The following is a 13,864-nucleotide window of genomic DNA, read 5'->3' on the forward strand; positions in this document are numbered from 1 at the left end:
GAAAGTATTCCATTTTGATGACTAAAAGCACTACCACACCTCAGCGTGCCTCTTGCACCCACCACTCACTGAGCTTTCTTTGGCCCTCTACTTTGTGCTGCTTTGGCAGATGAGATGTGGAAGGCCCACTCTTTGTTATTGTCAATTAATTCCATGGTAAAAGTAAAGACAAGGGGCTGGAGAGATAACTCAATAGTTAAGAACACTGGTTGTTTTTTTAGAAGACCCAGATTAGATTCCTAGCACCCACAAAATGGCTCACAACAGTCTGTAATTCCAGGGGATCTGATGGCATCTTCTGGCCTCTGTGGGTACCAGGTCCATGTGTGGTATACAGACATACATGCAGGCAAAACATTAAATAAAAGCAAATAAATCTTTAATAAATAAATGATAAAAAGTGACAACAGCATACAGACTATCACCAAGACTGAATTTCCTAAGTGGCAATAGCTCTAACCATCACTGATGTCAGGTTATGGAAGTATCATTTACAAGTTGGACAATAGCTAAATCAAAGCCAAATGGTAAAAAGAATTTGTGATTTACAACATGTTACCCAGTCCTTTATGGTATCAAAACCATAACCTGTGCCAGAACGTGACACTAAAAGCTGACTTACAGATTTAGCCTGTTTAGTAGATTTAACCACGCATTTGAGTGAGCTAACATGCCTTCAAGGGAAAAACCAACTTATCAACACAATTTTCCAAATCATATCACATTTCAAACAAAACTGAAACTATAGCAAGCTCATAGTAATCAGAAAATTGTATGCACTTCTATGCCTTGCCTAAACAGTCCTGTGATCAGCTAAAATATGTAGCCTTGCTTCTTTCCCCTTCATTTGAAACAAGAATTTTAAATAGACTTTAACATTTCCAGGGAATTATTAACACTTTGGTGTGTGTGCTGGGCTTCTCAAGTGCTCTCTGTAGCAGCAGATGTCCTCTCAGATGCATCTCATGGGTGGCACCTTGGGATAAGGTAGCGCAGAGCATCTGAGGAGCACCTTGACAACTTGCTGGAATTATGGCCACCCAACCCTGATGCTGTAGCTCCTAAAACAGTGTCACATATGCTATTACTTTTATGTTGCTCTCCTTTTTTACATGTTTAATAAAAATATACTTAAAATCAGTGAAATTTTACTACTTAGCTATATTCATTTCCTTATTAGTGATCATAAACTATAACCTGCTTGACAATTGTAAAGGACTCTCCCATGGAGAGTCTCACTATGGTGTAAAGATATCATGAAAATCATATACAGTGTTTATATACCTCATGGTAGCCTAAGACAACACTTGGTCCAATGTGGCCCAAAGAAGCTAAAAGATTATAGACACCTTTAGTCTAAACTAATCATTTTAAAGAATGTAAAGCCAAATGTGTTTGCATATTTACATTTTCTGAGTACAAGTATTTTGTACATATGTATATTCTGTTCACAAAATAGTTTGCAAAGATGAAAAGTATTTCCTAGAACTATTTCTTTTAAAAAGCCAGGCAGAGCAAGGTGTGGTGGCACACGCTTTTAATCCCAGTGCTCAGGAAGCAGAGCCAGGAGGATCTCAGTAAGTTCCAGGACAGCAAAGGCTACACGGAAATACCTGTCTCGAACCCTGTGCCCCTCACTCTGCCCCCACCCCCACCTTTAATAAAAGCCAGGTGTGGCAGCACACACCTGTAACCTCAGCATTCAGGAGGCTGAAGCAGGAGAACTGGATGAATTCAAGACCAACCAGAGCTGCACAGTGATAAGCCACCAGCTTGGGTTTTAAGACCCTGTCTCGATTTAAAAAAATAAAAAGCCATGTGAGGTGACTGTGGTGATGCACACATTTGATCCCAGCACTGGAGAGGCAGAGGCAAGTGAGTTTGAGGTCAGCTTTGTCTACATGAGTTCTAACCTACCTAGGGCTACATATAAATGTGTGTGTGTGGTGGGGGAATTGTATATATAAAATTTCAAAATCCTGTTAATATAAAATTCTAATTGATACTATTTCTGGGGAGTGAAACTGAAGGGATTCCTACATTTCTTGTCACAATGTGCTTTTTTGTTGTTGTTTTTGTTTGGTTGGGTTTTTTTGTTTGTTTGCTTTTTGTTTTTGTTTGAGACAGGGTTTCTCTATGTAGCCTTGGCCTTCCTGGACTTACTTTGTAGACCAGGCTGGCCTCGAGCTCAGATCCGCCTGCCTTTGTCTCCCTGAGCATGGAGATTACAGTCATGTGACACCACGCCCAGCTAATGTGCTATTTTTTCATACTAAAAAAGAAAAAAGAAAGAAAGAAATGTTTAAAGGAGTATGTTGTCACAGAAGAAATGTGCCCCCTTCCCCACCTTCCCTGAGGGCAGTCTGGATTTCTTATATACAAGCTAGACTGATGCTTCTTCCCACACAAGTGGATCAACTTTATTACAAGAAGTTGTTTTGTCGAGAAAAAAAGTCTTCTGTTCTGAATTACCACTCAGGCACAAGCATTTCTCTCTCTATTGCTCAGCACTCTCATGACATAGTGCAGTGCTCTTGAAAAAAAAATTTTTAAAGTTTTTTATTATATTCATTCATTTATGGTGTGTGTACACATGTGCCACAGTGTGAGATGAGAGGGCAATTTGAAGGGGTTAGTTGTCTCTCTCTAGTAGATGCGTCCTGGAGTTCAAACTCAGATCATCAGGCTAACTCAATAGCTCTCAAATGTTTAAAATTCTATTTTATCCTTAAGGCAGACCTAGTCCCTGTGTCAGGTTATGTTCTCACTGAAAACATCTCCTTATTCCCAAACTGACACTTGTTTAGGATAGGTTAACTTCAGTATCAGAAAGATACTACAACAATAACAGTCTTCTATTATACTTTATATTGATAAAATAATGCTTTATGACAGTCCCATGGGAAATGATGCACTATAGCAATCACAATGTGAGGTTTCTTACAAAGCAGCATAGACTTCCTAGCATGATTTCCTCCCACATTGAAGCATTCCATCCTGCAGGGATGGTAATGGCAGAGTAAGCAATGGCATTTAAACAAGAAGGTAAACAACTCAAAAAAGCTCCAGGGAGTCCCTGAAACTGACCAAATTTACTAAGCCCCCACTGAAGGGACTCTGGCCAGCTTGAGCGTGGCAAGCATGGCCCCGGCAGTCCCTCTGCCTAGCCTAAAGCTGGCCACCAAGGTCTGTTCCCTCATTTGGCCACTTCCTCCTCCTGAGGCTAACTGCCAAGAGCCAGCTATCAAAGTACTGAAATCCAGCATAGAAAACTTCTTTTGAGATTCCTCCAAATTAACTACTCGGGATAAAAGAAAAAAGGTGAAATTAATACTGGTAATAAAGTTTATTTAACATATGATATTAAAAAAAAAAAAACCTCCCTTCGAAGCTGGGCATGGGCGACCCACACCTCTAATCCCAGCACTTGGGAAGCAGAGGCAGGGGAATTGCTGTGAGTTCCAGTCCTCCCTGGTCCAGTCCTACCTGGTCTACAGAAGTGAGTTTAGGACAGCCAGGCTACACAGAGAAACAAAAACAAACAAACACCAAAACAAAAAAGTTACACCTGCATTGCTTTTTAAAATTATCTGTATTATCTGTAGGTCTGGTTAGTAATCAATCAAGACATAGACACTTCATTATATTTTAAAATAGTCTTAGTTAACCTGGGGTAGGGCAGATATCAATCTTTTAAACTACCTCTCATAGTGGGGCAGGCATGGGATCCCTTAATTTTATGTCATTTGTTGTTAATACCTTTATTAAGTTACCTCTCATTTATAATTTTAAATACTTGTTAATGTTTTTTATTTGGGCTGGATCTTTTATCCATGCCAGCCATGTGTTTTTGTTTTTTTGTTTTGTTTTGTTTTGTTTTTTAAAATCTAACCCATGGTGGCCTCCTCTCTTTTCTTTAGGGTCTCTCGCCTCTCTTTTTGTGGTGGGTTTGTTTTTGTTTTTTTTTTTTTAGATTTTATTTTTTTTTAGCCTCACCTATCTCCTTTGTCCTGTCCAGGTGGGATGGTTTTTTTTATTAAGCAAAAGGTGGGTCACACAGCAAGCAGTAATTAGTATCAAAATACATCAGACCATCCCCCAACATACCTGCAAGGTCATTTGCTGCTATTTTTCTGCCTGAGTCAGAAAGCCACCACCACATTAACTTTTCTTCCTCGTTAATAAAGGATCTCTCTGTGAAACCAGGTTTTGGGTGTGGTTTGTGCCTAATTCAGGTCTAAAGGGGAATGTGGGGTCTCCCAACACCTCCCTGCCAGAGTGCCCCACAGGTGGAAAGAAGCTGAGCTGCAGAGGACTCTGAGACCTGCCCAGCTGCCTGAAAGAAATGTAGAGCGACCTGAGGGGCCTGGAGGGACATCCCTGTGAGTGGAGGGACATCCCTGTGAGTTGCTTGCTGTGCATTACTCCAGGTTCCCATGCTGGGGTGGGCTTTGGTGATGCAGCTGTCTGTGAGTCATTTCGGCTCCTGCAAGGAACCCTTCCCCCGTATTCCTGTAATTAACCCCAATAATACTCATTGGTAAACCAAGTTGGACTTTGGTGGTACCTGTATTTTTGGCTGCCATGGGTTCCCTATCTGGAGTGAGTAGGTGTGTGCTTCATCTCCCCGGGTAAAGTTTTGTCACACAACATTGGGATAAGTGAGTCATTGTCTCAAACATGTAAGATAAGAGAAGACCAGATGGATGAGATGAAGTGAGGTAAAATGAAAGCAGACAAAGAGCCAGAGAGACAGCAGCGTGGATAATGGCACTTGCCACGCAGGCCTGATCCCTGCAACCCACGTGAAGGTAGAAGGAGAGAACCAACTCCATAAAGCTGGACTCTGCCCTCCAGAGGTGTCATCTGGCACATACTCTCCCCCAACAACAAATTGAAAGACAAGAATAATAAAAAACTAAAATAAAATACTAAAATCTGTCATCGGTGTCATCCACCTTTTGATGGACATCATTCCACATACCATGACCTGTCTTTTTGTTTTGTTTTGTTTTTTTAATTGAGACAAGATCCTACTAAGCAGCCCTGGCTGCCCTAGAACCCACAGAGATCCACCTGCTTGCCTCTACTTCCTAAGTAGTGGGGTTAGAGGCTGTGCCACCACATCTAGCCCTACATTTTCTTTGATCTAATTCTTATTGTATTGCTGCACATGGTGGAGCATGCCTGTAATCCTAGGACTCTGGTAAGCAGAGACAGGCAGCCTCTGAAGTCCAAGGCCAGCCTGGTCTACAAAGTGAGTACAGGACAGCCAAGGCTACACAGAGAAACACTATCTTAAAAATCACAACAGGGGGAAAATGGTATCTTATTGTAACATACTATATAACTGCTTTTTTTTTAAAAACTGCCTGTTTTCCCCAGTTACACTGTAAAACCATGGGGGAAAAAGGAATTTCTATCTATATTGTATCCTGATATATTCCCTAAGTGTCTAGAAACATAGCTACCAATCAAATACTATATGCTGGCTCAAATCAACAGAATAAGCTATAAATGCATAATAAAAAAAATCCTTGGGCAGGGCATGGTTGCACACACCTTTAATCCTAGCAGAGACAGGCAGATCTTGGTGAATTTGAGGCCAGCCTAGTCTACTAAGGGAGTCCAGGACAGCCAAGGCTACAGAGAAACCCTGTCTCAAAAAACAAAAAAACAAAAGAAAAAAGACAATTCTCTCACTCCACTCTGAGAAGCAGCTGAAGTACACACTTCAGGAGAGATGGCAGAACAGTCCCAACCATCCTTGGTATGCTGACCAAACAGAACGCTTTAAAGTTCTCTCCTCCTGCCCCACCCCACCCCCTATGGTGGGGGATGTTCTAATTATGAAAAGCACAAAATTAGTCATATAAAAATTGAAAATTGTGAACTATTTCAGGGAGATAGATGGAAAGTAAGAGACAGGATGTCGTCCCCAGACTCTAGGGCCAGGCATCTCACTTTGTTTCAATACCATAAAGGAAGGGGCAGAGCAGAAACTGAACTCCACATAGCTTCACAACCCTTGTAATTACTGACAAGATGACTTCATCATCTTCTGCTTTTATCACTCTTACGTTCACATGCTCATTTCTAAATTCTGGTATATTACATTTTAGAAAGTCTCTTTTATGGCCTCCTGATGAAAATGAAAAATGAAACCCACACCTCTGGGTGACTATAACATAAAAAGAGACTTTGGGATGCTCTGAGCAGAGCTGACAGAAACAGTGAGGCCAACAAACAGAGCAGCCACAATGAAATATTTGAAAAAGCTTAGTGATTAACTAACGTCTCCAACAGTGAGAGCAGGACCTTGGTCAAAATAAGGAAGAAGATGGCTTCAGTTGGTCTGCACTGGCTGCTACCAAGGGAATGACACTCATGCACAGAAACACAGGAAATGGAAAAGGCTTTGGAAACTGATAGTGAAAAGCTAAATTTAATCTCATCCATATCAGCAGACACACCCAGACCACAGAAATCTACTAGAAAGGAGGCTAGAAAGGCCTCCAAAGTTTCTCCCTTTTTATTTTTGATATTAAGAAGGTCTTCCAGAGCCCAGGTGACTTAGAGCTTGCTAGGAAGTAGAGATGTCCTTGAATCCTCAGGGATTACAGTTAAGGACCACCAACCCCAGCTAAAGCAGGTTTTCTTAGAGACAAAAAGAACGCAAACAAAACCAACACAATGGCCAGGCATGATGGCTCACACCTTTAATCTCAGAATCTGGGGAGTAAAGACAGGCAGATGTCTGTTGAGTTCACGGCTAACCCTAGTCTAACATAGCAAGTTCCGAGCTAGCCCCATGGCTATACTCCAAGACCTTGCCTAATACAAAACCAAAACTAACCCACAATGAAACAAATCCACCATTAAGTTGAACATGATTTAAAAATGAAACAATCAGGCCCAAAGCAGTATACACACAGGCACACTACCACCCTGAAGAATCAGATGAGTTGCATTCTCAGTGACCAAGGTTTAGTTTAGGCTTTGGGAACAAAGTAAACAACAACAATAATAAAGTAAAATCAAGGTAAGTCGTAAAAAGAATACAGGAGCAGAGGGCACACCATGATCCAAGCACTTGAAAGGGTGAGAAGATGCTGCCAGGCATTAGACCCTGAAACAAAGAAACATTCACAAGGGTAGAGGAGTCAAGTCTGTGGCTAACGCACTTGCTGTGCCTAGTGTGAGGGCCAGAGTATGCGTCTGCAGAGCTCACATAGAGCTGGGTCCGAGACATATGTCTTCAATATAAGCTTTCTTCTAGCAAGATGGGAAATTGAGATGACCATGAGATGACAAGGAATCCTGCTTCAAATAAGGTGAGGACCAACACCCAGGTTTCCTATGACCTTCACACAACACTCACGGTGGTATTCACAAACCTGCACATGTATGTGTACACACACACACACACACACACACACACACACACACACCCTCACATTTAAAAAAGGGAAAATGATGACAATAATCAACTATGAAAGTGAAACAAATATGGAATGTTTGGAATATTTGTGACTAGAAGCACACAGACTACTAACATGTGTTCAGAGAGCACATATTCCTATGTTAATAACCCTCATGTCCAACTGTGTGGAGAGAGAGAAAGGACAGAGACACATCAGGGACCTGGAGGACTAGGCAGGAGCCCAGGTCTTCTCTTCTGAGGACTGAGCCTCCGGCTTTCTAGAGTAGTCCAATAATCTGACACACAAACAGTAAGACCCTCTGTACTCGGCATCTCAACACTGTGCCCAAGTCTACCCAGTGGCTAGGTCCAGAGCTACACAAGTGAATCCAGCAGTACAGTAAGGTGGCATGCATTCTCACGGTGGCAGACATCAACAAGGACCTCACCTTGTCACTGTCATCATGACAAATGTGGTCGTGATGGATGGACTGGCACTGAAAAGAAGCACCAACACTACCTACGAGAAAAAGGAAGGAGAGTTAAGCAGCAGTCATCCCTTACATCAAACTGCTTTAGCAATTAAAGAGATTTATGTCCGTTATCCCATCTAATCCTCAAACAGTCTCAGAAAGCAGCACGACAAGATTATCTGTATGTGTGTGCATGAGTGCATGCGGGTCAGACAGCAACTTTAGGAACTGTTCTCTCCTATCTATCACTATCTAAGGACCAGGCTCAGGCTGTCAGACAATGTGTGGGCCCTATTTGGAGCTTCTTCACAGGGGGAAAAAACAAAAACAAAATAAAACAAAAAACGGACACTGATTCATTTGCAAACAGCAGCTAACAGTGAAATGGCATATCTGAAACTGAAGCCTGGTTATTTAAAAAAAGTTTTTTTTAATTTGTTTTTTCAACACAGGGTTTCTCTGTGTAGCCTTGGCTGTTATGGACTCTTTGTAGACCAGGCTGGCCCCAAACTCATAGAGATCCACCTGTCTCTGCCTTCCTGAGTGCTGGGATTACAGGTGTACGTCACCACTCATGGCTAATCCTGGTTATTCAAACCTGACTCACCACTTTGAAGCACAGCAAGTACTTTCCAAATAAGACCCCCTAAGTAAATACATCTTCCAGGAAGGCAAAGTCTCACTAATGAAGGATATAATTACATTCCTGTTCAGTGTACACATGCTTTAAAGCAGCCCCTATAAATTCAGCATATAAAATACAATTTACTATAGTGTGTGTGTGTGTGTGTGTGTGTGTGTGTGTGTGTGTGTATTTGGTGAATGCATTTGAGTATACAATGTATCTGCCCATGTGGAGGCCACAGCAGGACATCTTCCTCCATTGCTCTTCACAGTGTTTGTTGCCTTAAGTCTGGGTCTGATGCTGACCTAGAAGTCTCAGCTTCTGATACTCCAGCTGGCCACAAAGATCTCAGGAGCCGCTTGTCTCTGTCCCAGGTGCTGGGGGTCCAGGCCCATGAAGCCATGCCTGACTACCCCCTCCCCCACCTTTTTAAAAATGTATAAAATATTCTGCCTGCATGTGAGCCAGCAGGTCAGAAGAGGGCACCAGATCTCATTATAGATGGTTGTGAGCTACCATGTCATTGCTGGGAATTGAACTCAGGACCTTTGGAAGAGCAGCCAGTGCTCTTAACCTCTGAGCCACCTCTGCCTGACTCTTTATGCAGCTGCTAGGGATTCAAACACAGGTCCTCATGCCTGTACACAGAGCAAGCTTTCTTAACCCTTTGAGCAATCTTCCTAGTCTCTAAATAATAATTTTAAAAAGAAGATTCGGAGCAAGCTTTCTTAACCCTCTGAGCAATCTTCCTAGTCTCTAAATAATAATTTTAAAAAGAAGATTCTCCTAGAGAAGAGCCTACATGTTTTATACAATTACCAAAGGAGTCAAAGGTACAAATACATAAAGAATCATTTTAGCAGCAGGAGACACCAGGAAGGCAGGAATCACCTGGGCCCGGAGCTCTGCAAGGTAAAGGTAAGCAGGTGCATGGAGGGGACTGGGGCTGCAGCTTAGTACTGAAGCACTTGCCTACCAGGCATGGAGCCTGGTGTGGCCCAGGACTTCAAAGAAGGATAGGAAATCCAGAGGAGAGCAAGCAGAAGAATAAAAACGCAGGGAAGAGCCCAAATTTTGCAAGACTTGGAGAACAAAGAAGTCAAAGCTGAAACAATGACAAGAAAATAGAGAAATTACAGAGCCAGTGTCAGTATCAGCTGGATGTTTTGTCCACAGGATTCCAGTAGGAACACAAAAAGCAAGTTGGGCAGTGGGGATGGGGGGTGGAGGGGTGTCGCTGTGAGTTCAAGGGCAGCCTTATCTACAAAGCTGGTTCAGGGACAGCCAGAGCTGTTACACAAAAAGAAATCTTGTCTCAAAAAACCAAGAAGGAAGGAAGGAAGGAAGAAAGGAAGGAAGGAAGGAAGGAAGGAGGGAGAAATTATCTGTCATGCTCAGAGACTGTAGTACAAAACCCAACAGTCAGCTCTGAGCACTCGTCTGCTAGTGTCCAGGTGATTCAGCTCTCCTCCTCAAAATGCTCTTCTTCATGTTGCTGCAGTAAAACAAGGGCAGATGGCACCTCTATGCAATCTTATGAGGAGCTATCAGACAGTCCCCAAAGTGATGCATCATTCTATAATCCCAGCAAGATACAGAAGGCTATTTTCTGTGGTTCCTGAGTATAGTCCAATTTGGAGTCCTAGTAAAATGCAGTTTAGGGATTGGCAGACTGTGTAATCACAGGCAAGTCACTCTACAAATCCTATGCCTCTCTCACTGGAAAGTGAGAGTAAACATGAAAGTCACAAAGCACTTCTTAGAGTAAAGATTAAACAAATGGAAAGGCTAATAACAGATGCACAGCACATAAGCAAAACAAATACCAACAAAAGGCATGTTACCTCTAACTCAGGTTGTCATGGAGTTTGCATTAGGTAAGAATTTAGCAACGTCTAGCACAGAAACAGTCACACTGCTAATCTGGAGGGGTCTGGCATGCCAGTGCACATACCCACACACATATGTGAGCCACATACGTGGCCTGTTTATCACACTTGGCCTTTTCCCCTTGAGACAAGGACCACAAGAAATTTGGAGCTAGTCTGGTGGCCAGCAAGCCCCAGTAAGCCTCCTGACTACAACTCTACACTCTGGAGTTACAGGTACATACCAGGCTTTTTATTTGGGATTTTCCCCTGAGGATTTGAAATTACACGGAAGTGTTCCTACCCACTGAGCAATCAACTCCCAGGCCCAAGTTGTTACTCCTGTATCAACTGGAAGTTAACAGTACCAATCTCCTTTCTCTAGATTTCCCAAAATTGCTATAGTTGTTACAGGGAAAAGCTTGCTGGTATCAACAAGAAGAAATGATTGAATATGATTCTGTTCCTTCCTATGGACTATTTACAGCTCTCCTGAAAACTACTGATGTGAAAAAGCCATTAAAATATACTAGTAAGTAAAACAAACAAACAAACAAACAAACAAACAAACAAAAAAGCGAGAGAGATGGCTCAGAGGTTAAGAGCACTGACTTCTCTTCCAGAGGCCCTGAGTTCAATTCCCAGCAACATGGTGGCTCACAACCATCTAGAATGTAATCTGACGCCCTCTTCTGGTATGCAGGTGTACATGTAGGCAGAGCACTGTATACATAATAAATAAATAAATAAATAAATATTTTTAAAAAGTACACTTCAAAACAATAAATATAGTAAGTTCTTAAAGCCAGCCAAGCTGAGTGCCTTTAATCTTAGCGCCTGGGGGACAGAAACGGGCAGATCTCTGTAAGTTCAAGACCAGCTTGGTCTACAAAGCGAGCTCAGGACAGCCAAGGATACACAGAGAAACCCTGTCTCAAAACAAAAACAAAAACAAAAACAAAACAAAACAAACCAACATACAAATTATTCACAGTAAGTAGCCTTAAAAAGGATAATGGGACATCAACATGTTTTTTGTATTATTTTCATTCTGTAGGTATAAGCTGGACTTGTGTAACTGTCCTCAGTGGTAAAAGCACTTGCAGGGCAAGCCTGCTGGCGGAACGGAGGCCAGGCCTACTGTATGCAGCACAGCAGTAAAACAACAGAAGGGCACTGCCTCATACAAGGGGGAAGGTAAGGGTAGACTCTCAAGGCTGTCCTCCACATCCATGCCATGGCACAATCACATTCACAGCAAGAGAAACAGATAGACTGAGATAACAAGAGTATTACTTACTTAATTAAAGTGAAATTATATAACCTTAAATACTGATTACATAATTACTTATGCAACCTTAGATGCTTCCTATTGAAAGCCACCCCCCCCCCCACAAAGTACCTCATGATCTAAGTGCCTTGAAAACCTCATAGCAGGTAGTTTTGGCTCTGTCAGCCAAAGCCATGGTGGTTAGGTGAGGGAATACAGCTCTAAGAGGGAAAGGTAGTAGAAGAAAAGGGCGAAGAGAGCTAGAGGCATAGCGCTGTGATGGATACTTGCCTATGCGCCCAAGACGCTGACTGCACAGGCTAATGGGGAAGGCTCGCTGGGAAACGCACACCCTTCACTATGCAGTCATGCACGCTGCTGTTATAAAATGATCCTTGCTCAGCCTGGAGGGCCTCTACTGTGACCTCAACTATCTAAGTGCAGCACAACCAAGCTTTTCATGAAAATCAGCTGATACATAAGAAGTAAACTAAATCATTTCATTTACAGGCATTTTACCTGTTCACAGTTACTAAATTATTCTATTTTTTTTTCAGTATTGATTACTTCATTTCAGATTAATTTCCAAATAATGCCTCACCTCATGTTCTTTCACCAGATACTTCCTCATCCATACAATGACCTAGTTCTAGAACCAGAAACTTGGCCAAAAGGCCAGGTGTGGTGGCACAAGCTGTGATCACAGTACTCATGGGCACAAGTAGGAGGCCTTTTTAAAAAGATATGTGTATGCATGTTTGTCTATATGTATGTATGCCACACATATGGGTACTCTGAGTTCTAGAAGAGAGTGTTGAATCCTCTGTAGCTAGAGATACAGGCAGCTATATGAGGCCTGATGCAGGTGCTGGGAATGGAACTCTGGTCCCCCTGGAAGAACATGGAGCATTTCTAACTTCCTTTAAAAAAATAAAATGTTTTGAGACAGAGTATCATTATGTAGCCCTGGCTGGGCTGGAATTTGCTGTATAGCCCATAACTCACAGAAGTCTGTCCAGAGGTAGGAGTTCGAGGCTGGTCTGGTCTATAGGTCAAGTTCTAACCAGCCAGGGCTACACAGCAAGAGCCTGTCTGAACAGAAAAAAAGGGGGGGGGGGAGGAAGGAATGAAAAAAAGCGGATAGATTATGATCTAAAAACTCACCACATATATGGTGAACAAACTGCTATCTTTATTAAATACCATATATTTTGAAATGTAACTTGAATGCACCAAAAGAATGATGTCCTAAAATTCCACTGCAGAACTGAACCAACTCCCCACCTAATATCAGTCACAGCTGTAAATGATGCCCATACACGAGTCTGTTCCTAGAAAAACCTAACAGTCTAGTTTGGGAAGAAGAAAAACAAAAACAAAAACAAAAACAAAAAAACTAGAAAACATAGGCTACAAGCAGCTGACTTCCAAGGAAAGAGACTGAGCTAGGCCCGGATGAGCTCCTAACTCAAATTTTCTACCATTAGTCATTCCACCCTAGTCAAGGAAACATGGGGCAGGAGAAAGGAGAGTCTACAGCCCACAACAGTTTCTACCCCTGACTTCAAAGTTAGTCATTTTCAAATGTGGGCTTCTGAGGGCCTTTAATGTTTTTATTTAAGTTTTGGTTGTTTTTATTTACTAGTTTTGTTAAATCCAAGTGGATTTTAAGCTGCTAGAGGGTAGACTACTAACAGACTGTCCACAGGCACAAGAGTGAGCAGCAAGGTGCAGCTGGGAAGCAGAGGTTTGGAGGACAATGATGAGCCTGACAGTAAAACCCCAGATGACCTGAAAGGAGCAAGGCAAGAAAAACACTCATGTAAGGAGCTTTAGGGAATGACAGCAACAAGGCGTGAAGGCACAAACCTCCAGAAGATGAGAAAGCAATGGTAAGAGTCCCAAATGTGAGGAAACGCCAGTGCTGGGCCATGTTTACAAAGAAAAGGGAAACAAAGCAATTCTGTTTCTATCATTCATACACAAGATACAACAACCACTTAGTTCTGAAGGCACATTAAGACTCAAATAGCAATTAGGAATCCCTAGAAGCAAATAGTCTTAATTAGCATACACTGCTACAAAATTATAGCAAGCCAGATAAGCCAGAAAGCAACAAATAATGACTGAAATACAACACTGAAAGTCAGACAATCACTAAACTAAAAGAAAAAAATCCTACAAAAGCAACTAGCCGCACACTGC

At 42.1% G+C, this 13,864-nt stretch overlaps 1 protein-coding gene across 4 annotated transcripts in view; it reads right to left on the reverse strand.

The window, feature by feature from the left end:
* Window positions 1–13,864, reverse strand: part of RNF38 (ring finger protein 38) — a 122,866-nt gene that overhangs the window by 68,230 nt on the left and 40,772 nt on the right. For all 4 annotated transcript variants that reach the window (XM_084791295.1, XM_084791285.1, XM_084791290.1 and 1 more), the window contains exon 2: window positions 7,873–7,943. In XM_084791295.1, the coding sequence (XP_084647421.1) occupies window positions 7,873–7,943 (71 nt within the window). The remainder of the gene's footprint in view (window positions 1–7,872; window positions 7,944–13,864) is intronic.

The sequence above is a fragment of the Acomys minous genome, assembly GCF_964271855.1.
Source record: "Acomys minous genome assembly, chromosome: 8".
NCBI lineage: Eukaryota > Metazoa > Chordata > Mammalia > Rodentia > Muridae > Acomys > Acomys minous.